At 46.2% G+C, this 22,466-nt stretch overlaps 1 protein-coding gene across 2 annotated transcripts; it reads left to right on the forward strand.

The window, feature by feature from the left end:
* Positions 1–1,664: 1,664 nt before the first annotated feature.
* Positions 1,665–13,596, forward strand: LOC115333904 (probable G-protein coupled receptor 83). 2 transcript variants are annotated; one of them, XR_003920948.2, is made up of 5 exons: positions 1,665–3,295; positions 6,198–6,323; positions 8,484–8,617; positions 9,148–11,591; positions 12,106–13,596. XR_003920948.2 is itself a non-coding variant. In XM_029997478.2 (4 exons), exons 1-4 carry the CDS (start codon positions 2,918–2,920, stop codon positions 9,770–9,772), a joined length of 1,263 nt encoding a protein of 420 aa, XP_029853338.1. In that variant the 5' UTR covers positions 1,665–2,917; the 3' UTR covers positions 9,773–13,596. The 2 variants fall into 2 exon arrangements, 1 of the variants encoding a protein (XP_029853338.1); XM_029997478.2 differs by having other exon boundaries at positions 9,148–13,596.
* Positions 13,597–22,466: the final 8,870 nt, after the last annotated feature.

The raw sequence follows: 22,466 nt of genomic DNA on the forward strand, positions 1-22,466 counted from the left end.
TGCCTTTTAAAGGAAATGCAGTTTGGAGTGTTGCTTCCACCTGTGGTTGTGGCTGCGGCAATGCCGGTGGGACTGGGCTGGGTGAGCAGAGCGAGGCATGGTGCAGGCTCTCAGCAGGCTGCTGTCCCTCCCGGCCCTCCGCATACCTGGCACTACAGCGGGACACTGCTGCTTGGCAGGTCCGGACATCCCAAAGCTTGCCTGCCTTTCCCTGTCTTCAGATGCAGTCTACTGTAGGCTTTGCTATTGCCATGACATTAAGCTGTTCTGCAGAGTCAACAGCCCCTAAGTTAAATATAGTTGTGATTTTGAATGGTTAGCATCTGTCCGAATTACAGAGCTGTTTTATTTAATTCATTACTGGGGTAGTCACTCCATTATCACTAAACATGGTTTATTTATTAAGTCTTATTATCAAGTCCATGAAATGTCCTGCAAGATTTCTGTGCCTGTTCATCCTACGTTTTCTGAGTCACATAAGCTGTACTAGTCATTGCAAATGAAGAGGAATATAGTGTCCTCAGTGCATTAAAGCAAATATAAAAAAAAAAAAATTCCCAAATCATGGATTTCAAGGACTGTCCAAACTTATTTACAACACACCTTTTGAGTGAAAGAAAAAAATCTAGGGGTTGATATATAGGTCTCATTGTTTCTGTTATTTACCAAACCTGTATTTAAAACAGAAAAGTGTAAACTATTAGCTGCTTAGGGAACGGGAATCTTTCAAAAGGCTGCCGGATGCAACAGGCACATTGAAGGAACTTTTCCTCATTTAGACTTGGGAATTATAGCTACTGAATTTTCTCTCTCTGGACAAGGCTCAAGCACTGAATCTTCCCGTCTACTCCAGCTGTTTTCAACTCTGAGTGGCAAAGCAGAGCCATTTTCTTTTTCAAGCCAGAAATCTCATTTTTGCACCAGAAGACCTTGTTTTAGGTTTTGCTATAATCTGTGTGCTTCTACCTCTCTGCAGCATGGTCCCCTGGGAACCCTGGCCTGGGAGGACAGAGGATGCTCTTGGAGGCACAGTCGGTTTCTCTGTGGGTTGCTCTGTGGATCTTCATTGTGTGTTCTGAAGCAGAAATGGCTCAAAAGTGGCAGCAGTTCTGAGCAGCAGCTTCCTCTTGAGCAGCTCTCACGACCTTTCCCTACAGGCCTGTACTCGGCACCAGCAACGGAGCTCAGAGAAGGATGGACAGAGACACAGACAAGAAGCTGAAAATGATAGGAACTTTTGCATTAGGAAAATGTTTAATGTAATGGCCTTGTATTCTCGGTATTTCTATTACGCCCTCTTATGAGGTCTTTACATACCTCATAAATATGAAATATAGTAATCTGCAGGGACCTGTAGGGACAATTTTATTCAGCTTTGCAAGCTCAATACTCCGGTAATGAAAGCATTTTCTTCACATCTTCATGGGAGCAGACAGGGACAAGCATTTTAATGTGTATACCTACTAAGACTGTGGTAACACAGCCCGGGGAGACAGATTCCATTACTATCATGATTTGGCTCATCATTAAGTACTGCCCAGTAACGAAGACGAATCATGTCTTTAGAAGCCATTTCTTTAAAATTAGCTTAAATTAAGGTGCAAGAGTGAGCAGCCCGAATGCAAACCTGCCTGTTCCCCGCTCAGCCCCTTCTGCCAGCCCTGCAGCCCGGTGCTGCCTGACTCCCCCCACCCCAGGGTGCGGGAGCCTGCTGCAGGAAGGCAGCACAGAAAGGCTCTTCACATCTGAGTTTCTGAGCTTGGAGCCGGAGGCTGCTCTGCAAATGACTGTGTCTGCAAAGGAAGGGAAGGAGAAGAGAAGGGATTCCCACCCATGTTGCTGCTCTTTGCTGCTGCTCTCCCCCCTTCCTGGCTCAGTGCACAGAAGACCTGGCTGTGGCAGGAGTCTCCCTGGACACCCAACAGCACCCTGAAACTTCTGTTCTTGTTTTCAGGTTGCGTTTCATGTTTTACACTGTCCTCCAAAACATGGGAGAGCGAGAAGGGGATGGTGCCAGGCGCAAAGCTGGGAGCTCTCTGGAGGCAGACATGCTCTGATGTTCTCTGTCTACTAAAACTCTGGAACAGAGAGAAAGAGAGATGCTGCCAATTAGTAAAGATGCTTTACCCCATGTAGCTGTTGTGTTGGGAGGAAGAGGAGAGAGGAGACAGGGAAGATCAGGGCACATCTGCTCTCTCTGTATTTTGCTGCTCTGCTAGATCTGCACGTCAGACTTTCCCATTGTCTATGTGTGGGGTTGCAATACACCTCAGGATAAACTAGGAAGAGATACGCTATTGGCTATTTGCTAGGCGGTGTGTCATCTGGCAGGCTGTATATATCACAGGGAAAGCAGGGACCACTCAGCCTCTGAGCAAAGCTGCTTCAGTGTATAGCTCAGAGATACTTTGAGAATGAAAAGGGAAAGGCAGCCCTTGCTTTTTTGATTCTGACAAGCTCTGAAAACTCCTGGGAAACAGAGACCTGATGGATGAAGGACTACGTGGAAAACCAGTAAAGCAGATTTCAAAGGAGAAGTTGCAGGAGAGAAGCAGAGCAGTGCCCAAAAGGAAATATTCACTAGCATTTCTTCCTAGGTGCAGAGAGAAAGTGTTTGGGGATCTCTGATATTTCAGCATCTGAATCAGCTTCTGTATGTAAGACATGCGGGATTGAAAAAGGACAGCAGCTGGAGAGTCCCTGGAGCAAAGCTCACAGGTAATCAACACAGGAAGAAGGACCCATTTATCAACTTTTGTAGGTAGTTTGCAACCACGGGGCAGATTTTTAAAATACAAGCACGTGTTCCCTCCTGCAACCACTGACTTTAGCACCTGAGCTGCCAAGAAGGAGGGCAGAGAGGAACGTGCAGCCTACCCAGGGAAACGGGCAGCACTGGAGCTTTGCTTCCCGAGCCATGAGCAGGCACACGTGGTTCCCTTTGCAGTACATCTCCAAGCCCTTCTGGAGAGCGGAGAATCACAACACGACCAATTTCTTCTCTGCACTGTATAGCTTCCCTAACCAATCCTTCTTCCACAGTGGTTTGGACCTGGAGGACCTGGGGGACTTTGACAGCAGGACCAAGTATGAGGGCGAGTCCCAGAGCCGGACGGTGAAGGCACTGCTGATAGTAGCTTACTCTGTGATCATCTGCATCTCGCTCTTCGGCAACATCCTGGTGTGCCATGTGGTGATCAAGAACAAAAGGATGCACTCCGCCACCAGCCTCTTCATCGTCAACCTGGCTGTTGCCGACGTGATGATCACCATTTTGAACACCCCCTTCACGCTGGTGAGCATCTGGCTTGTCTGTGTTTTGCTGGTGTCTGTCTGTGCCTGTCAGCTGTGTACACATGTATTGAATGGCCAGTAACAGGCTAATATGCAGAGTTTCTTTTTGCCTCCCTGCCCCCCCGGCTCCTTCTGCCTCCTGGACAAGCTGCAGTTGTGCCCCCCCTCTCCTCAACACCCCCTCGCAGGCAGGCAGGGCTCAGTGAGCAGAGCCGGGGCACTTGTGCCCCCACCTCGTGATCCGGTTGGGAAGGCGACGCTCCTCTGCAGCTTTCCTCCCTCTTCCAGGACAGTGGCAAGGCTCGGATGTCAAAGCGCTGTTTGTCTTTTGGTGGGGAAGGAAGCCGGGACAAGTTTGACACTAGAAAGTTCAATTAACTGCCAATTTCCTATGGAAATGATGCAAACAAGGTCAGTCCTTGTGAAGATGATTGCAAGGGAAACTGCTGGGTCTGTGCTGAGCCGTGTCAGCTTGGCATGGCTCTTACTTGGGTGCTACAAACTGTGCTTCTTGGGGCTGATTGTCCTTTGTTTATTTTCAGTTACTAAATAATGTAAGACACAAAAAAATATTAAAAGAATGAGGTGGGAAGAATTAAATGGATTCATTTCTTGCTCCACTGTCACAATCTATAACAACATGTAAGTAGGACTCTCTGTATAGCTGAATTTGACACAGCCCTCTGGTTCGAAAGCATCCCAAATACTCCTGCTTCAGTCCTTGCCCAGAGCTGTCCATAGTGTTCTTCTGCCTTCCAAAAGCAGTCCCTGAATTATCAGTTTGGATTCACCCTTTCTTAAATTGGTTCTGTTTCTTTGGTGGGATTTCTCTGTCTTGCTCTGATGGGTGGAGAATGGATTGAAAGCAGCCCTGAGGAGAAGGACTTGGGGGTGCTGGTTGATGAGAAGCTCAACATGACCCGGCAATGTGCGTTTGCAGCCCAGAAAGCCAACCATACCCTGGGCTGCATCTGAAGAAGTGTAACCAGCAGGTTGAGGGAGGTGATTCTCCTCCTCTGCTCTGCTCCATGAGCCCCCATCTGGAGTACAGCATCCAGCTCTGGGGCACCCAGCACAAGAAGGACACAGACCTGTTGGAGTGAGTCCAGAGGAAGGCCACTGAGACGATCAGAGGGCTGGAGCACCTTTCCTATGAGGACAGGCTGAGAGAGGTGGGGTTGTTCAGCCTGGAGAAGAGAAGGCTCCAGGCTGACCTTATAGCAGCCCCCCAGTACCTAACGGGGCCCTACAGGAAAGCTAGAGAGGGACTTTTTACAAAGGCATGCAGTGATAGGACAGGGGGTAATGGCTTTAAAATGAATGTGGGTAGATTTAGATTAGATGTAGGGAAGAAGTTGTTTACAGTGAGGGTGGTGAGGCACTGGAACAGGTTGCCCAGAGAAACTGTGGATGCCCTGGAAGTGTTCAAGGCCAGGTTGGATGGGGCTTGGAGCAACCTGGTCTGGTGGAAGGTGTCCCTGCCCATAGCAAGGGTGCTGGAACTAGATGATCTTCAAGGTCCCTTCTAACCCAAACCGTTCTGTGATTCTATGATTTGCATCCTGTAATCTGTTCAGGGAAAGGATAATGCCCTCTTGTGTGCTTGCACAGCAACAGTCACACATTAGGCACGAGTAATTAAATAATTGTAATCTCTCTTAGGAAAGAGCTTTGTATTAACTTCAAAGAAAAACAGCACATTGCTACACGTTCAGTGACAGAGTCATTACTACTAGACTTGTCTCTATAGGGAAATTAATTAGATTAATTGAAAACCATTAGCTAGTCTTGACTAATTTTCTGTGTGGACAGATGTTTTGTAGTAAATGTACTCTATTTCAAATTAGCTTAATCTGCTTCCAGAATGAGTTACATTAATTTGGAATAAATATTGCGCAGTCAGGAATAACAAGGGAGTGAGACAATAACCATTATTTGGAATAACGTCCTCTGCAGAAAAGCCACACTAAGTAACACCTCTCTGGGAACTCATAAGAAATGCCATGCTGCCCTTGCCACTGCAGTCTCAGGGAGGCTTTAAACTCCCCCTGCCTCTCTCCCCTCCCAAGAGCGGCTGGATTCATGCCCAGGTGGAGATGGCTCCCATACCTGCAGAGGTCAGATCAATGAGGAAGGCAACGCAGCTGGTGAAGTGTGAGTTGCTTTTTCAACTGTAGGGTAAAATTTTCCTCTCTGTTTGTATACCTTAATTGACACCTCTGAAATTGCTGTTGATGCATCTCACACAACGTGGTAAGAGGAGAGTTTGGCTTAGAGACCAGCGCGTGAGCAAGACCCTGCCACCCAGCTTCATGTCCTGCTTCTGAGTGCAGCTGGTAGCTGCAGACTCCAGGAAGAGTATATACACAGGGCAGGTAGGCAGGGATGCTCCACAGACAGGCAGTCCCTAACTCAGAGGTGTTACCTTGCTATTTCAATGCCCTCAATGATTTTTTCTTCCATGAATTTATCTCACTAAGTTTTGAACCCATGCAACTTTCAGCATCCACAAATTCAAATGTGCAACTGTTTTTAAGGAGGCAAGCTACTGTTTTTCCCTGCAGAGCCTCATCAAGGAGTTGAGCTAAGATTTCTTTACTTTTTTCAGAGGGGCCATGTTATGTGTGCACATGCACGTGCACGTGCACATGCACGTGCACATGCACGTGCACACACACGGAGCACTACTCAAGCGGATTTGTTTGCACAGCCTAATAAACCCCACCTCTGTTTCAGAGCCTCTTGCATAGTCACTGTTTCCCCAGAAAAAACTGAGTATAATGCATCTACAAAGCATAAGGAAACTATATTAAAGCATTTCTTCCTTACCATACTCCTGTGAAGCCTATTTGCTACTCTTCAGATAATGCACACTTTTTAATCCGATTTTGTCTGTTCTTCAGGTGCGGTTTGTAAGCAGTACCTGGATTTTTGGAAAGCTGATGTGTCATATAAGCCGTTTTGTTCAGTACTGCTCTGTTCACGTGTCTGTGCTGACCCTTGCTGCCATTGCTCTGGATCGGCATCAGGTACGTGATATACATCACCCCTATGTTTGCTAGAAAATAAGGCACTAAATAAGTAGTTTCTTCCCTTTCAAATCCCATTACCTGGAAACCTGCATTGTCTTGGGAATCAAGGAATGGAGGGGAGAACTCTAGTTTTCATGGCAGTGGACAAAAAAACCCATGTTTTTTTACAGTGAGGGTGATCAAACACTGGAATCGCTGCCCAGGGAGGTTGTGGAATTTCTGCCCCTGGAGATATTCAAAACCCAACCAGAAACAGTCCTGGGCAGCCTGCCCTAGCTGACCCTGCTTTGCACAGGGCGTTGGACTAGATGATCTCCAGGGGCCCCTGCCCACCTCAGCTGCTCTGCAGAGTACAGCCCTGAAAGCATGGCAGGAATATATTCTGAAGTTCAAACGCCAGCAAGCCAATGCATTATCTCAGCACATATTTATGAAGAGTCTTACAGTTTTTAGGCTTGTCCCATTATTTTGGGATGCCTAAGACTGGAAGCAGTGAGAACTATGTTAGCACATTCAGTTCAAGGTGAGAAATTCTCCTCTCCTACCCCTGCCCCAATACTTTCTGGCACATATCAACCAGGAAAACCTTACAGGTCAAGCAATGAGTGCAAACCGAAGGGTTTCCTTGAAGTATAATACAGTTCATAATTTTTGCTTAAGCTGATAAATGCTGTGCACTGGGAGAACAGATTCTGCAAGGTGTGCTCTCAGGCAGACTGTATTTTTCTTGCAGTGTTGGAGTCACTGAAATGGTTGTTACTGAAAAGCAATTTCACATGATAAATGACACGGCTAGATGAAGTTCAGAACAATAACGGATTCCACTCTGATTGTTTGGGATGTGCCCCATCTGGTGTCAGAAAATTACAGTGACTGCCAGAGTATAGATAGCCATTTCTGTCTTTTTTACCACAAAAACTTTGGTAGTCTGCCCATTCTATGTGCAACATTGCAACTCCTGAAAGCAAAGTATTTTGATAATGATTCATTTTAATCAGTAGATTCTGGGTTGATTGCAAAGCATGGCTAGGTATCAAGAAGTGTTTGTTTAATTAAGGGCAAATGCAATACCTGCCTTTAAATGCAGTGGAGTAGGTTCCTCAGAACTGGGATTAGCTAGTATGGCCCAAGGAGATAAAAACAGAAGTAAGGAGATGTCACTGAGCAAAAAGAAATCAACACTTGCCTTTCAAAATATTGCTAGTCCTGAGAGGTACCAGAGTAGACAGATCTCCAGGGGAGTTGTAGAAGCTTGATTAAGTAGATATTTATAATGACACTAGAAAAGACATGCAAAAAATACCAAAGACTTCACCAGCCAAGAGATCATTTGGATGACATGGTAGGTCTATTTTTAATTATTTTTCATTGCCTAATATAATCATCCATAGTGCATGTAGCTCAACAGATATCTAACCATCATGATCTCTGAAGTCAAGCTGATGGGTGACACTGAGCGTGTTTCTCTGCTCAAGGCACTGGGCCAGCAGTAACATTTAATACTTGCATAACTCCTTGCATTTTCCAGCCCTTTTACTCTCTGAAGTCCTGTAAAATGAGTCTCTCCTTTCTGCTTTTTAACACTAGAGGGATGCAGAGCTGCTGCAGCGCTTCGAACTGCAATGTGAGGCTCAAAGAGTGACCAAGATGTTGTCAGATAAAGTAGCCTTCCTTAGCAGCAAACACATGGAGTACACCATGCTGTAGCCAGTACTGCACAGGGTAAACTGAATATAAAAGAGACCAGCCTTCAAGTTTGTTCATGCTATGTCGGCCAAGGATTACATTCAACCATGGTTCTCAAGCATCTTGTCACTCTGTCTTGCGAATCAACCAAATGCCAAATGTTGTGAGCCCCATGGCTGCCATCTGTATTGGAGACCTTGTCTCTAGTAATTAGGAGACTTTTTACACTCCTTATAGTACAAGCCAGAGCAGTGCCTTGGCTTTCAACTTGTGCCACACTTAACGTCTATGCTGAGCATTCCTTGCTGTACTGGAAAGTATGCATGCTGTTTGCTTCTTACTCAGTGATCAGCATGAAATGCTTGCTCCTGGACATGGACAAAGCAAAGACGCACTTTTTTTCTAAAGCTTGCAGCTTGTTTTTATCAACTGAAGACATTTTAAATCCTCAGGATTGCTTGTTCTCTGCAGGTTATCATGCACCCTCTCAAGCCGCGCATGTCCATGGTGAAAGGAGGTATTTGCATCATTCTCATCTGGGTCATGGCCAGCTGCTTCTCACTGCCTCATGCCATTTATCAGACTTTGACAAGATTTTATATCGGGTAAGACATTTACATGGTGCTTTTTTTTTATATGACATATGCAGCTTAATCAAAGCCCCACAGATTCTGAGGCACACATCTCTCCATCTGTGTTATTAGAAAAGGAAGTATGGTGAAACAGAGAAGTCTTCCTTCTCTTTGGCTAGCTGGTGTGTTACTCAAGAAAGGACAATGAAAATTAGTGGAATTGCTTTCAGGCTTGTTTGTTGGTTGATTTTGGCTGAGAGATTCAGCCCTGTAATTTGAGGAAGGCACAGAAGAAAGGTTCTCTTCATCATTAGAGAGCACAGATGTCAATATGGATTATTTTTTTCGTTTCCTGGTGATGTGTTTAAAATATCTTCACTGGGGCCAAAGGTCAAACTTAAAGCAAAATTTTCCATTCAAAGTGGCACTTGCCTATGTTACTAAATGAGTTCTGCTATCTATACCTTTACTGAAACTTGTAAAAACGTCTGAGATATTTGTCCTCCGGGTGTTGTGTGCATCTGGTAGTGGAATTGACAGTTCTTTCTCTCTGTGATCTTTAGAAACAGAACAATACGAATGGTCTGCCTCCCCAGCTTCCCTCCTCCTGCTGATCTTTTCTGGAAGTATTTGGACTTGACTACTTTTGTTCTCTTGTATGTCCTGCCCTTGCTTGTGATCTCCATCACATATACCACGGTGGCCAAGAAGCTCTGGCTGAGAAATGCCATCGGGGACCTCACCATGGAGCAATACTATGCCCATCAACGGAAAAAGAAGATGACACTGAAGATGTTGATGGTGGTGGTGATTGTGTTTGCAGTCTGCTGGTTCCCCCTGAACTGCTATGTGGTGTTGATCTCCTGTAGGGCCATCCACAGTAGCAATGCTCTGTACTTTGCTTTTCACTGGTTTGCCATGAGCAGCACTTGCTACAATCCCTTCATTTACTGTTGGCTGAATGAGAGCTTCAGATCTGAGTTGAAGTCCTTGCTGTGTGTGTGCCAGCAAAGAAGTGCAGCCCAGAGTCATGCTCTGCAGTCCATCTCCCCCGCTTTCAGGCACGCCTGGGTTGAGAACTGCCGTTATAAAAGAGGCAGCACCTGCCAGAAGGCAAGGGCATCTTCCCAGAGGAACTCTGCGAAGGCAGACATATCCAGTGTTCAGCCAATTGTGGCAGAAAGCTAAACCCTTCATCTGATGGCCAGGCAGCATTGTGTTGTAGTTGCAGAATCATGGGAAAAATTGAGTTGGAAAGGACTGCTGGAGACCATCTAGTCCAACCTTCCGCCCAAAGCAAGCTACCACCAGTTTTCAACTTGGTTGGTCATGACCATGCCCAGTCAGGTTTTCAAAAGTCTCCAGGAATGGACTGCCCATATGTGGGCTCCAGAATGAGGGGTGTCGAGTGAATTCTTCACTGGAACAGTCAGCACAGATCAAGAGAATTCTTTAACAGCACACAAAATCTGTCAAAGCCTAAGCAAACAAGGGGAACCTACACTGATTATACACACGCCAACTGATGTACACTGTTTTAAAGTAGATGGATGTTTATGCATATAGAAACACTGTATTGATTCTTTCTTTTTATTTATTTGTAATTTGTTCAGGATGAACAACATTTATAGCCATTCTCAAATTTATACCCGCAACATCTCAGCCATTTACTCTGCTGTTACAGAAACACCACAGCTCTGCCCGTCTGCCTCAGTGTGACCCAGGTGTGTTCCTTGCAGCATGGCAGACAGCCCTGCCTGCTGGTGAAGGGGGAAACATCTCAAAAATCACAATGGAAACACAGCTTAGAAGCAAGACAGCAAAAACTCACTCCATTTTTACAGGTGTTCTTCTTTCAGTGGCTTGTTTTGTTCTGTAAGGATTACTAGTAGTCACCATAAAACACCGCTTATACTGCAGTCTGTGGTCAAGAAATTATGCAAGTGAGCTTATTCTCAAGCACTAGCTAGCTGAGGAACCAACCCTTTCTTAAAACATATACCACCTGTCATTTTGTTAAGGACTAAACTAATGCTCACTCACCAAACACCACCAGACACCCAATAAATAGAAATGGTTCCAGAGGAATTTTTCATTTTTGTGCTTTCCACCATATTTCTTTTTTGATGTATTTCTGTTATCTATATAGGAGATACTAAATCTGAAGTAAAATGTTGACAGTCAAAATCATTTTATGGAGCTTGTACCAGTGGAGACACCATTTTGAGTCTGACAGTGTGACAGTCATGTCCACTGGTCCCAGCAAGTTAAGCTGTTTGACTTCAGTGTAACTCCCCAAGATGGGTGACAACGGCCTGTAGGGTATGTTCAGAGGAGGCCCTCAGGGACTGATGGACTTCGGAGACCAACCTCCCTCCCTCCCCTTCCAAATCAGGGACAGTCAGCTGGCAGGCCAGGGCTGGGAACTGGGCTGTGACCAGTTTCTCTGGCACTGGGAGTGCAGGCTCACTGTAGGCAAGCAAACTGGGGCTCTCGCTCTGTGTGTGAGGAAGGGCAGGTAGGTCCACACAAATATGCTACACAAATATGGCTCTTTACCTATTCCATTAAAAACTTCATGATTAAGCATAAAAACTGTATGCAAGCACTCAGAGGTGGTAAAGTCTGAATTGCCTTGCCAGGATGTATATGGAGACAAGGAGTGTTGGCCAGTAGGTACCTGTACTGCTGATATATGTCGGGCTTCATTATAGTCTCTAGACTTTCCCTCAACAATGTCTCACATCATTATATTTCCTAAGAAAATTGTATATTGTCATGTTTTAACGCTATTAATTGACCTTTCTTTAAAGTCTAAATTATTTGCAGTTGCAATAATACTTTATTTTTTACCAGTCCTCAAGAACTGTGTCCTTCGTGGCTTCACTGTCAGACTGGCAGCCCTTGCCCAGTGTGTCAGCCTGTCTGTCTGTCCTGGAGTTAACCCACCGGGCAGCAGCAATAACTGCTTGGCAGCTGCTGAACAGAGCACCCTGCTTTGCCTGAGGTGGAACCTGCAATGTAAATCTAAATGTTGGGAAAAATCTGCAGTTTTTAGAACCAAAAGGCATGAGGGAGAAAAAGTTGGCACTAGATAAAAGAGTTCATTTGTAAACCTTTATATACTCCCCTGCTCAATAAAACTGAACATCTGATCATGTGCCACAGCAATTGCCTCAAATACTGATACTTGCCTTCCTGCTGCTCTTAGTGACCGAGTGCTTTCAGCAGCGTTTATCCTGTTTTGAGCAGTGGCTCCCCATACGTAACGAAATAGCTGAGATTCCTCGGCATGTGGGCAAGCGGGCCTGCAGTGCCTGGACAGCTGGTGCAGGCAGCTGCTGGTCTGACGGGGCACAGTGGGAGCCAGCCCCAGCATTTCAGAGCTGGGTTTGGATCAGCAGTGAGAAATATCAAGTGGGAGCATATGGCCAACTTCAAACCAATGGCTGTGAAAATTCACCAAAGTTGCATTTTTCTCTTTCTCGGAAAGAATAATCAGTTTATTTCTGTCCATTTAGTGCTGGCTTGGCCTTTGTGATTGCAAAGGATTTAGCCTCAAAAGACAGCGAAAGGAAAATGAGTTTCATCCTTCCTATGCAAAGTAACACTAACTACACTTCTACAGCTTGGCATTTCCCCCAAAGACTGGCAGTTTGCTACAGTTGCAGACTTGAGTGAAAGACTATTTAAATTTGGAAATCAAGATGGTTTGATAGGTACAAAAATGTTGACATGTGACCTGAGAATGTTATTTGCATCTAAAAAACAAACTGTGAAGCTCAGGAAAGAGTAGCAGGAATCTTGCTTCTTCCTAAGATAATTGTGGGAAGGGGAGAGAACAGAAGCACACTAGACAAGGAACAGAGACCTCACGTGGCTTGAGATACTGCAAAACACACCGGCATTTCCAGTGTTAGTGCTTCAAGTAATTGCTCCCCTCTTACAAACAGCTATCACTTCTCCCTACCCCACGTCTGCAGGAGTTACTCTGCAGAACGATGCACTTAAGGGAGGAAATTGAATTAGAAAACTCTCTTCAGAGAACAAGCACCCAAGACTCAGATATCTTCTCTGATTCACCTACAAGAAATGTGTTTAGCAGACTTTCTCCTGTAGGCTTTATGTGTGAGCCTTTTTTTAGTTTATGCTAATAAAGAAGTGTAAGTGGAGATCTGAATGGAGCTGGCATGGTGGAGGCAGGCATATGAGTCTTTCATTTTATGTTACAAGTAAATAACAGCATAAACCTGATATTACTACTAAGTTGGGGTTTTTACTGTGTGGAAAACTTGAAACTTGTACCACTGCAAATGGTGTTTCCATAATGTAACTGTCTAGAGGGTTTCTATAAACAAGATGTCTCTTGTTAAAAAAACAAACAAACCACAAACCCAAATACAACATTGTGAAGGTGAGTAATTTAATGAAACATCTTCTCATTCAAATGTTGTTCTTTTTACATTGGAAAAATCCAATGAAATTAAATAATGTAGTTTGCATGTATATCCCACCACACTCCCAGACAACTGCTAGAACTGATTACTCTGGAACAAATAAAACAAACCGAGTTGACACATCTTTTTAACAGGACAGCAAGCTGGGTCTGGCTTCCTTCAGCCTTTGCAGGGAGGGATGCACAGTGTACCCCAAGGTCAAATCCACAGCCTGGCTGTGTGACAGCAGCATGTATGCAGAGATGTCCCTCACCTGGCAAGGTTTCTCTAAGGGACAGTTTGCTCCCAGATAGAAAACTGACGTTCGTTTCCTAACTGCACACCCTATGCTAATGCTTACACAAACAGTGCTTTCTTCAGTAAGAATCTGCAGTCAGGCAATGTTGAGCTGCCTTAAAAAAATATTATTTCCTTGAGGTGATTGTCAAAAGCTTACATTTTTGTAAAAGTCTGGCAAACTTCGCCATCATTATATGCAACTTTCCGCTGGATGCTCTTGCTTTAATATGAGCTCTGTTAAAGTTTCCATATGGTTGTAATATAACAAGATTTGATTCACCAACGTTTTTGGGGGGCTGATAACAGCCAAATAAAACACCTGGTTTAGGACCCTCTCTCTCCTGTGGGTTTTGTGTAACTTCTAAGTTTTCAAAGGGAGATAATCCCTCTTACAAGAGGATTAACAAGAAAGCATAGACTGCTGCTCCTAACAGTCTCAAAACCATGACAAAAACTTATGTCTGCATGTTTTGACATCTTTCAGCATGAAAAGCCCTTTGCAAAAAGCAGAGCTATGATTACCCAGATGCGGGGTCAGTGGTAGATGTGTGCCGAATATAAATGCTATTTAACTCCATGCATTTCATTGCCGCTCCATGCAGTAAATAGTTGGTCTTGGCAGCACTCCTCATCACCTAGGTGCCTCAGTCCAGAGAGGAACATGGATGAGCACGTCTAACTTGAATTTAATTTTTATTCTCCAATAAACACTTCCATGAGGGGAAGCACAGCCCGATTTCTCGTGCATTTCTCCCAAGTGGTCCTGCCAGGATCCTCAGCCATCTCATGGGTCCCCTTCCCCTTGCTGGGGACCTCGCTCTCTCCTGCACCTGCCACCAGGCAAATAGGGTAGGAAACGTGCACCGCTGAGGCAGCTACACCTCTGTCACACTTCTTTGAAACTGGTTAATGAAGTCGTATTTGGTTTGAAGGAACTGCTCTGTAACAATACATGGAGCGTGATTGTGCAAGACCTAGGCTCTTTGAACAAAGCTGGAAGTATGATAGCAAAGTCTCAGACAGGTAGCCTGGTTACTGAAGTTGCTACATCAATTTCCAGCTCCACACCTACCGAAAAAAAGCAATATGCCAAATACAGAGCGCCCTACATCTATATTAAAATAACCCTTTAGTGTTCAAAGTGCTAAAATTAGGCGACTATACCGAAAGAAAAGAATATTTTATTGTCATCTCTGAAAAGCTGTTTCTTCTATCTCTCCTTTTGAAGAAACTTTGCAAGCAGAATAATGAACTTGCAGCTGCGAATCATTTAACCAGCTCTGATCAGCTTCATGCAGCTCCAGAAGGGTCACAAGACTCCCTTCTTGAGAGGAGTCTGATATGTGTAAATATTTTAAGTCACCGAATACAATGTCATGAATAGAGACACCAAACGATGAGGCTAAGTACCACCCAGTATCACAGCCAAGGCATTTTGTCCAGTTGTTTGTACTAGAAGGTGGTTCAGGCAGAATAAGGATCAGTCCTTTTCTGTATGACCTTGGTGCAAAACCCTTTTAGAAAGGGTTGACAGAGCATAAACACAGGAAGGTCCCCAGGAGACGCAGAGCAGCGCAGCTCGCCTCCCCCTCTGCCCCATGCCACCCAGCACAGAGGATGTCCCCCATACAAGGGGCTGAGCATGACACTGGTCAGAGCACCCAGTACCAGTGTCCTGCAACCCAGGCTGCCCACACCGCCAGCCAGGGCTGGGTGGAGAACAAGGAAAGCAGCTTTCCAGTGCCTCCCCTCTACTCCACTCAGGCTAAGCTGGTGCAGCAGGGAAAGAAGCAAATGTCTTTGTTTTATGCTGAAAGTAATGGCTGCCATCCTGGATACTGACCTGCATGCCTGGGTCGTGGCTCAATATTTTATAGCATCTGACAGAGGTTTAATAGCATATGATGGTGTGAAATGTGCTGTGAAACCAGAGAAAGACCTCTGTAAAAGACGTTCCATGAAAATGATTCTTTTTCCTCACTTGGAAATAAAAGATATGCTCTTAGGAGCTTAGCTCAGTGAAGAACGATATCGTCATGTGGCACGACAGAAACATCCGTCATTCTGCATAACATAGGTAAAGCAAGTTTGGTACTAAATAACTTCTTTTAATATGGAACTGTCTTTTTTCTGTGCAAATACTCTGTGCCATACCACATAATGCTGCAGGAACAACCTTATTTCTTTTCTATTTAATACCTGAAAAAAAAAGAGGTCTAAAAATGATATTGCTTCACATGGATGTTTTTCCTCCTCTAGCAAAAGTTAAAGCAGCAAAAGCTCGCTCTTTTCCTTCTGCCGTAACCTGACTCAAAGGTCCTTAAACTTAATGGAAAAGCCCTCACTGATTTCAGGCAGGTCTGCATCAAGCATCTGGCACAGAAGACAATGTGTTTGCTCTGTGACTTCCCCCGGCATGGGAGGGAAAGGAGGCGTAGGTGTCCTCACACTCTCCTGGTGCAGGATGCAATGCCACAGGCTAGGGGGGAATTAGTCACACCCTGAGCTATTAGAACTGCACCAGTTAATTGGGTTCACTACACTACCATTAAAACACAAAGCATCGTGGCTCTCTCCTAATCAAGACCAAATGCCTTTATTTTTAAAAACAGGGAGGTATAGGAAGAGAGAGGTATTTGTAAGCGAGAGGAATGGGGAAATATATCCATCCATAGAGGGTCATTCTTATTTTGTCTTTGACTGTGTTAAGAAGAAATCTGAAGATTCACTGGTAAGGCTCTCTACCTCCCAAACACATTACTATAAACATGTCAGATATTGGTAACCTAAATTTAGAATCAGTTTAGGATTATTGCTATTACTAAATAATCCAGTGCTAATTGTGCAGGAGATAAGCTTGCCAGTGGAGTGATTATTAGCTAATCATGTAATTATTAAGCTGGTAAAACTAATAGCAGCTTTACTTCTACTGTGGACTTTGTCCATTTTTTGAATTTTTGATCACTGACTCAGATTCAAGAATTGCTCCTTGTTGATGATTTTTTTCTTTACAAGAAAGGCTTTAACTCTCATGATGCCATTATTTGCGCAGAGATTGTTGTCTGGTAAGGTGAGGAATAGTGGACCTGATATTTTATATGACAAAATGAGAAGTCATTCTTTTTTTTCCTAGAACAAAATTCTTAGTTTTAGCAAGTGGAAAATCCTCATCTGTGACATCTGTGCTGACCCCTATACAGTCCCTAATTAATTTTCATTTTTAATATTCTCCTGACAAGGAGTGGACAAGAGTAAATGGGATTTGTACTGACATTCTTCTCATATAAATCTGGTGTAAAGCTGTCCCACCCATCGCTTGAAGTCCCACAGGCTGTTTATTGGCAAGGTGCTGTTCCTGGGTGTGCCACCACAAAGGCAGATGTGAAAGCACGTCTTCAAAAATGGAGACACTGCAAGGAGAGGCACAATGGAGAGCCAGGAGGGGAACTGAGCTGCAGGCAACTCATGAAAGGTCTGAGGACCCGGCGGGTGGCACACAACATGTGCTACGTTATGTCTCATCTCTCCCCCACTGTAAATCCAAAGGCCTGGAAGAACGGAGTCTATTTTTCAGCTGGAATGTGTCCCACTAAGGTCCTGACATTACTGAAGGTCTTGTAATTCTTTATAAGATTAGCATGACCAACACTGCTCATTTATGTTACTTCTATAGCCACACTTCACTGTTTCAGCTGACACCTCTGTTCATTTGCTAAAATGCAGTGGTTTATTTCTCTTGTGGTTTGCTTTGCTTTATTCCAGAATATGCCAATGAGGTATGGAACAGACTTTTCAAGTGAGAAAAACTGATTGCCCCGATCACTGCCAATTCAAACATTACTGGCCGACCTGCAGTAACTTGGAAGCTCTGTAGGTTTTGCCTGGCTAATTCAAAACTCACTTATTTCCCAAAGGAAGTTTTGCATTAAATAAGCATGAAAATAGAGCAGGTCTCATCTACATAAGAACTTCCATGAAACCCAGAGCTGAGATGCTAATAATTAATGACTGGTTCTGAATCAAAGCCACCGAGAAGCACAACAGCCAGCATCTTTAAACAGAGTAATGAGTTTCAGGATGTTCCCAGTAACACTCCTGTACATTTACCCGAGTGCTCCTACTAAAGAACCATATTGATGAAGTTTTCTTATAGCATGTTGAGCCAGAAAGAAGCTGCTGTCATCGGAAGGGTGGGTGGCTGGCTCCAGCACTGCCCTAGACCTGCTGGGGTTCACAACGCACACATTGAAGCCCTGCAATAAGATGAAGGCTCCGACTCCTGCCTCGCCCGCCACCGGCATTGGAACTTCTGAGCTGCGCAGGCTGTGGCTGGCAGAGCCAGGGGCACTGGGATGGCTGGCCAGAAGGAACAAGGAGGTTGGATGCGGTAAAGAATAAATACATTAGGGGAAAACAGCTTGCCTTCATTTCCACACTATGAGGGGCAGATTTCTGGTAATTTCATCAACAAGTTTAGAACTAGCTCTGATCCCACCACAGGATGAGATGAACCTATGGGCATGTCGTTGCAGGAGTCGCACTTCAACCGGCCGTACCGCCTCTCATCAGCACGCACGGCCGGCCGCCATCCCCCTCGCTCGGCAAGGGCGGGAAGCGCGCGAGGCGCCTGAGGGGGACGCACGCGCAAGCGCGAGCCGGCCGGCGCGCGAGCAGTAACTCCGCCCCGCGCCGCCCCCGCCCCTACACACCCCACCGCCGGCGGGAGGCGCCAGGGGGCGCTGCGGCACCGGCCGCGCGCGGCTGGGCGAGGTGAGGGCGTGGCCGCCATCCTCCTCATGGAGGGCCCGTCCTCGCCCCCGCGGTCAGGGCAGATGGTCAGCCGGTGTCCGTCCGCTCAGATGGCCACTCGGAGGGGCCCGGTGGAAGAATTACCGCCATGCCGGGTAAAAAGCAGCACCGACCCCTGCCCGCTTCCTCCGAAGGCCGGAGTGGAGCGGGACGCTTTAAAACAACCTGCCGCGCTGCGCTGCCTGACGTGACTGCTGAGGGGAGGCTGGCGGCATCACCTGGAGCCGGGCCGAAATGGCGCCTGATGAGGCGTTGCTGGCCGAGGCTGGGCACCGGCAAGACTGAAACGGCAGTGCGCAGCCAGGAGGAGTCTAAATAAACGTCAAGCATGACGTCTTCCACCGGGCAGCAGGCTGTGGGGCCACGAAGGTGTTCAAGGAGCTGAGCCGGGGCTACCCCCGCCTAGGAGAGGTGGTCCCACCGCTGACTTCCTCCCACGAGAGCAGAAGTAGCCAGCAAGGGATGTCGTACACTGGAAACAAGCCTAGCCTCCAAACCGTGACCCGAGATGGGCAATTTGATTAGTTTTCAAGCTGCTTTGGCAGTGGAAAGTAGGATGAGGGCTGTCACACGTGCAGCCCTCTTATTAAACTGCTGGTTTTCAGTAGTGCTGTAGTGGTATGAGCGAAGAGGGACTTCTCGGAGAATTTGAAAAATCATATGAAAATACAATTGAAGACTTGAGAAATACAGTACGAACTTGGGCACCTATTTAGAGCATTTTAGTCAGCTATGATAGGAGATGAGATTACCGATATACATTAAGAGATTATTTGTGCGTGTGCATGTATGTCCCTGGAAGTTCACCTGCAATTCAAGAAACCCGAGGTCCTGATAAACCAGAGAACCATCCTTTTTCAGGGATGTGCCTCAGTTTAAATCACTCATCGCTAATGCCAGCACTGTAATTCTGGAGCTTCGCCTACTGCCTTGGCAGAGGTCTCTTGGGCCTCAGACATAATATACATCTGAGGAGTTCTGTATCTGTTAAAAGAACACATTAAAATAAGTAAGATAAGGTAGCCTGACCTCAAGTTCCTAATGCAGCCCAGCTGGATAACTACACTGAGTCCTGAGTTCCCAGAAGTGATAGCACAGATCGGCAAAGGAAGTGGAGCAATTATGCTCAAAACACTTCACTGACAGATCTTAACCAGCCAGCCTGGCAGTGAGGACTTTGGCAGAGGCTTTTGTACTCACAACCATAGAAAACAATCAATAGAAAAGCTTAACTTCCTGGACCTATGCTGAATACTAAGTTAGCAAAAGAGTACCTCATTATTATACTACTTTTTACAAGGAAGCCGTGGGCAGAGGAAATGTGACTCACTACAAACACTGGGATAAAAAGGCACTGTGCAAATGAACAAATAAAGCACTTGCAAGTAAGCTCCGCTGAGTGCCACTATCACATTCTTGTTGAGTCTCAGGACATTTCAGGATCCACTCCAAAAGTTCTTCGTTATTCATAGGACTAAAAATAGGTCTTGACAGCTAAATTGCAATGGTCAGCCAGAGCAGAGAGTAGCCAAATACCACTGATACACTGAACTTAAAACTTTGGACTCTTCCAAAAAAGACAAGGTAGGTGACAAATTTCCAGTGAAGTTGAACCAAATGTTGACGATACCAGTTTTTGTCCTCTGACATAATGTCTCTCCTTTCCAGCTTATGATTTGTCAGTAATAATATTGCACCTAAATATACACAAGCCCACAATTGGAAAACACTTGCCCTGGGGAAGTTAAAACAAACAGATGAATCCCACATATATTTTTCCCTGTCATTAACTTGTCTTCCAGAGTTTCATTGCCGCTCTGAAGGCTGTTTCGAACAATGTGCCATCTTTTTTCTCCATTTCTTCTCATGAGTGGACATCCTGTCTTGTCCACTCTTCTCCTGGGTCCTCTACATTAGTCTCAAAATCACAAGACTTGGTATTTTTTATATGAAAAGCACAATGTATGCAAGGTTTGTTACAGAAGAAAGGATGCTAAGATCATAGTGCTATGCAGAAAGTATCAGAAAAGGAGGTGTTGGTTTAGTCTTGTGAGAATAATTTAAAAAGTGACAACTTTAAGAAGTCTGTGGTGGTACAAAAAAGTAATGTCCCTCTTTGTCATAGGAGTGGATGCTGCGATACGGAGGTTGGACTAATTTGGAAGGACCAGAATGAAGAGAAAGGGCATGTGGCTGTATGGGACCGCAGGAGAAAGAGGTTTGTGCGCTTCATTCCAGCTTTTCTCCCAGCATCAGGGTGGCCGAGTCACGCTGTTAATGCCAGTGAAGAGATGGAAAAATGAAGGCAGTGAGACTTGTCCACTGCAGCACAAAGGCAGCTGGCAGTGAGGCCACCGTCACAGTGGGTTCAGCCTGCTCTGGAGCAACGACCCTTGGCCCAGGGGCCCGCAGCAGCTTCAGCGAGCCACCCCACACAGGCTGCTTCACTTCAAAAATGTCTTGAGAAAACAAGGAAAACTTTTTACCCCACTGCAACAGGTCTGACCAAAAACCAGCCGTGGGGCACATCTGAAATCCACAGTGGGATTTTCAGCACATCCAACAGACTCGCTCTTCTGTGACTTTCACAGGCGCTCGCGTGCATGACTCTGCTGTTCTGCGCTATCCTGGCACAGGGGTTTGTTCGCATCATTTACCTTAATGCTGCCTTGAGAACAGAGAGATGTGGTTCAGTGATACTAAACCTGAACGTGTAGGGGACACAGCCTCACATGTCTAGGCTGATTGCTCCTCCCAAAGCTCATTGCCCTGCATGCTTCTGGAAAACTGTTCCACCCCAGGGTGAGCAGTGAGGTGCAACTAGTGCAGCCATCTTATCTCACAGCTGAAAAAAAACCTGACAAGGTCCTAAACCCTCCCGAGCTTTGAGATCCTAAAAGGGAGCACCTCAAAAACAGTATTAGGGCCCTGCACAGCCCTGGGCAAAGCTCTGTTTGAAGAAAAACACGACCAAGGTGCTTTTTAAAAGAGTAACAACTCCAAAAGAGATGTAACAGAAATAAAAGGAGTCACAGATCCTTTCTGCCTGTTGTGTCGTGGCAGGTACTGGGCTGCAGTTCAGCAATCTCCTGCCAGGCTGCAGCTAACAGCACACCATCTCTTAGGAAAACACTTTCTTCACAATGCGTCTATGGCCTGGTCCATGGCAGCTCCCTGGATTTACTGTCCATCTCCCCATCCTTGCAGGAGCCATAAGTGCCTTTGCTGCAGGTCTGCTGCCATGCTGGGCTGCCACCGGCAGGGTCCCTCCGGGGGCCCAGCCGGACCCATGCGGCAGCAAGCCCAGCAGCCACAGCCAGGGTGAGGGCACAATGCCCTCCAGTGCAGCAGGTGTCAGGGCTGTAAAGCCTCTCTTCCACCCCCAGCCAGCACACTGATGGGCGTGGGATGGGGGACACAGACACCTTACAACCATGACCCCACTGCAGAGTGCGCTGGCACTTTCTGTCCCGTGGGAGCTCTTTTCCCGTGGGTGAAATGACAGTGGTAGTGCTTGTTTTCAGAGGACTTTGTGGAGAGAAGACACCAGGTAAGCACCTTCTCTTGGTAACGGGGGAAAATTAAATGATGGTGCTGTGAGACCAAGGCTGGCTGTTGCCTTTTGACATCTCTAATTTGAGCAATTACTGACAGTGCTCCTGAGGGGAATCAGACCATGCTGAGGTGTGTGGGACCTGTAACAGTGAGCTGATAGGAGAAGCCCTGCCTCTCTCCCTCGCCCCAGCTGCACAGCAGCAAGCAGGCAGACACCTTTCAGGAGAGTGCTGCTCGTGTCTGGCCCCCCACGTTGGTGCAGGCAGGCTGCAAAGGACCCCCAGGTCATCTCCACTACCTCCCCGGGGTCGGGAGAGCTGTCACCATCCACAGCCACACACCTTCTGAAAGCCTGCTCCAGTGGCGACTGGGCATCGAGGGCTGCTCAGAGAGCCAGGGCTGCTCTGCCACTGCCTGCTCTGCCCATCTCCCGCCTCGCTGCAGGATGGCTGCCTGGGCGTGACCAGCCTGCTGCTCACTTGGATTTATCTTGGTAAAAAGCATGAGCACAGGATGGGGGAAAGAGCTGAAGGCAAGATCTGCTATAAGTCTCTGCACCCGTCACAGTAGAGAGAAGGAAACTGAGGCACTGGGGAAGGACGGGGCCCAGCCGCTGCTGGAAGTGCGGCTTGGCTCTCCCAGTGCATCAGCCCCATGGCTCCCACACTAAAACTTCCCTTGTTTCCTCACCTCACTGGTTTCCCTTATCACATCAATCAAAATCCCATTTTCTCATCCCTGTTTTAGCATCTGAAAGCTGAAGACATAAACTTCAGTCAGCT

This window comes from Aquila chrysaetos, chromosome 21 (assembly GCF_900496995.4).
Source record: "Aquila chrysaetos chrysaetos chromosome 21, bAquChr1.4, whole genome shotgun sequence".
Classification (NCBI taxonomy): Eukaryota; Metazoa; Chordata; class Aves; order Accipitriformes; family Accipitridae; genus Aquila; species Aquila chrysaetos.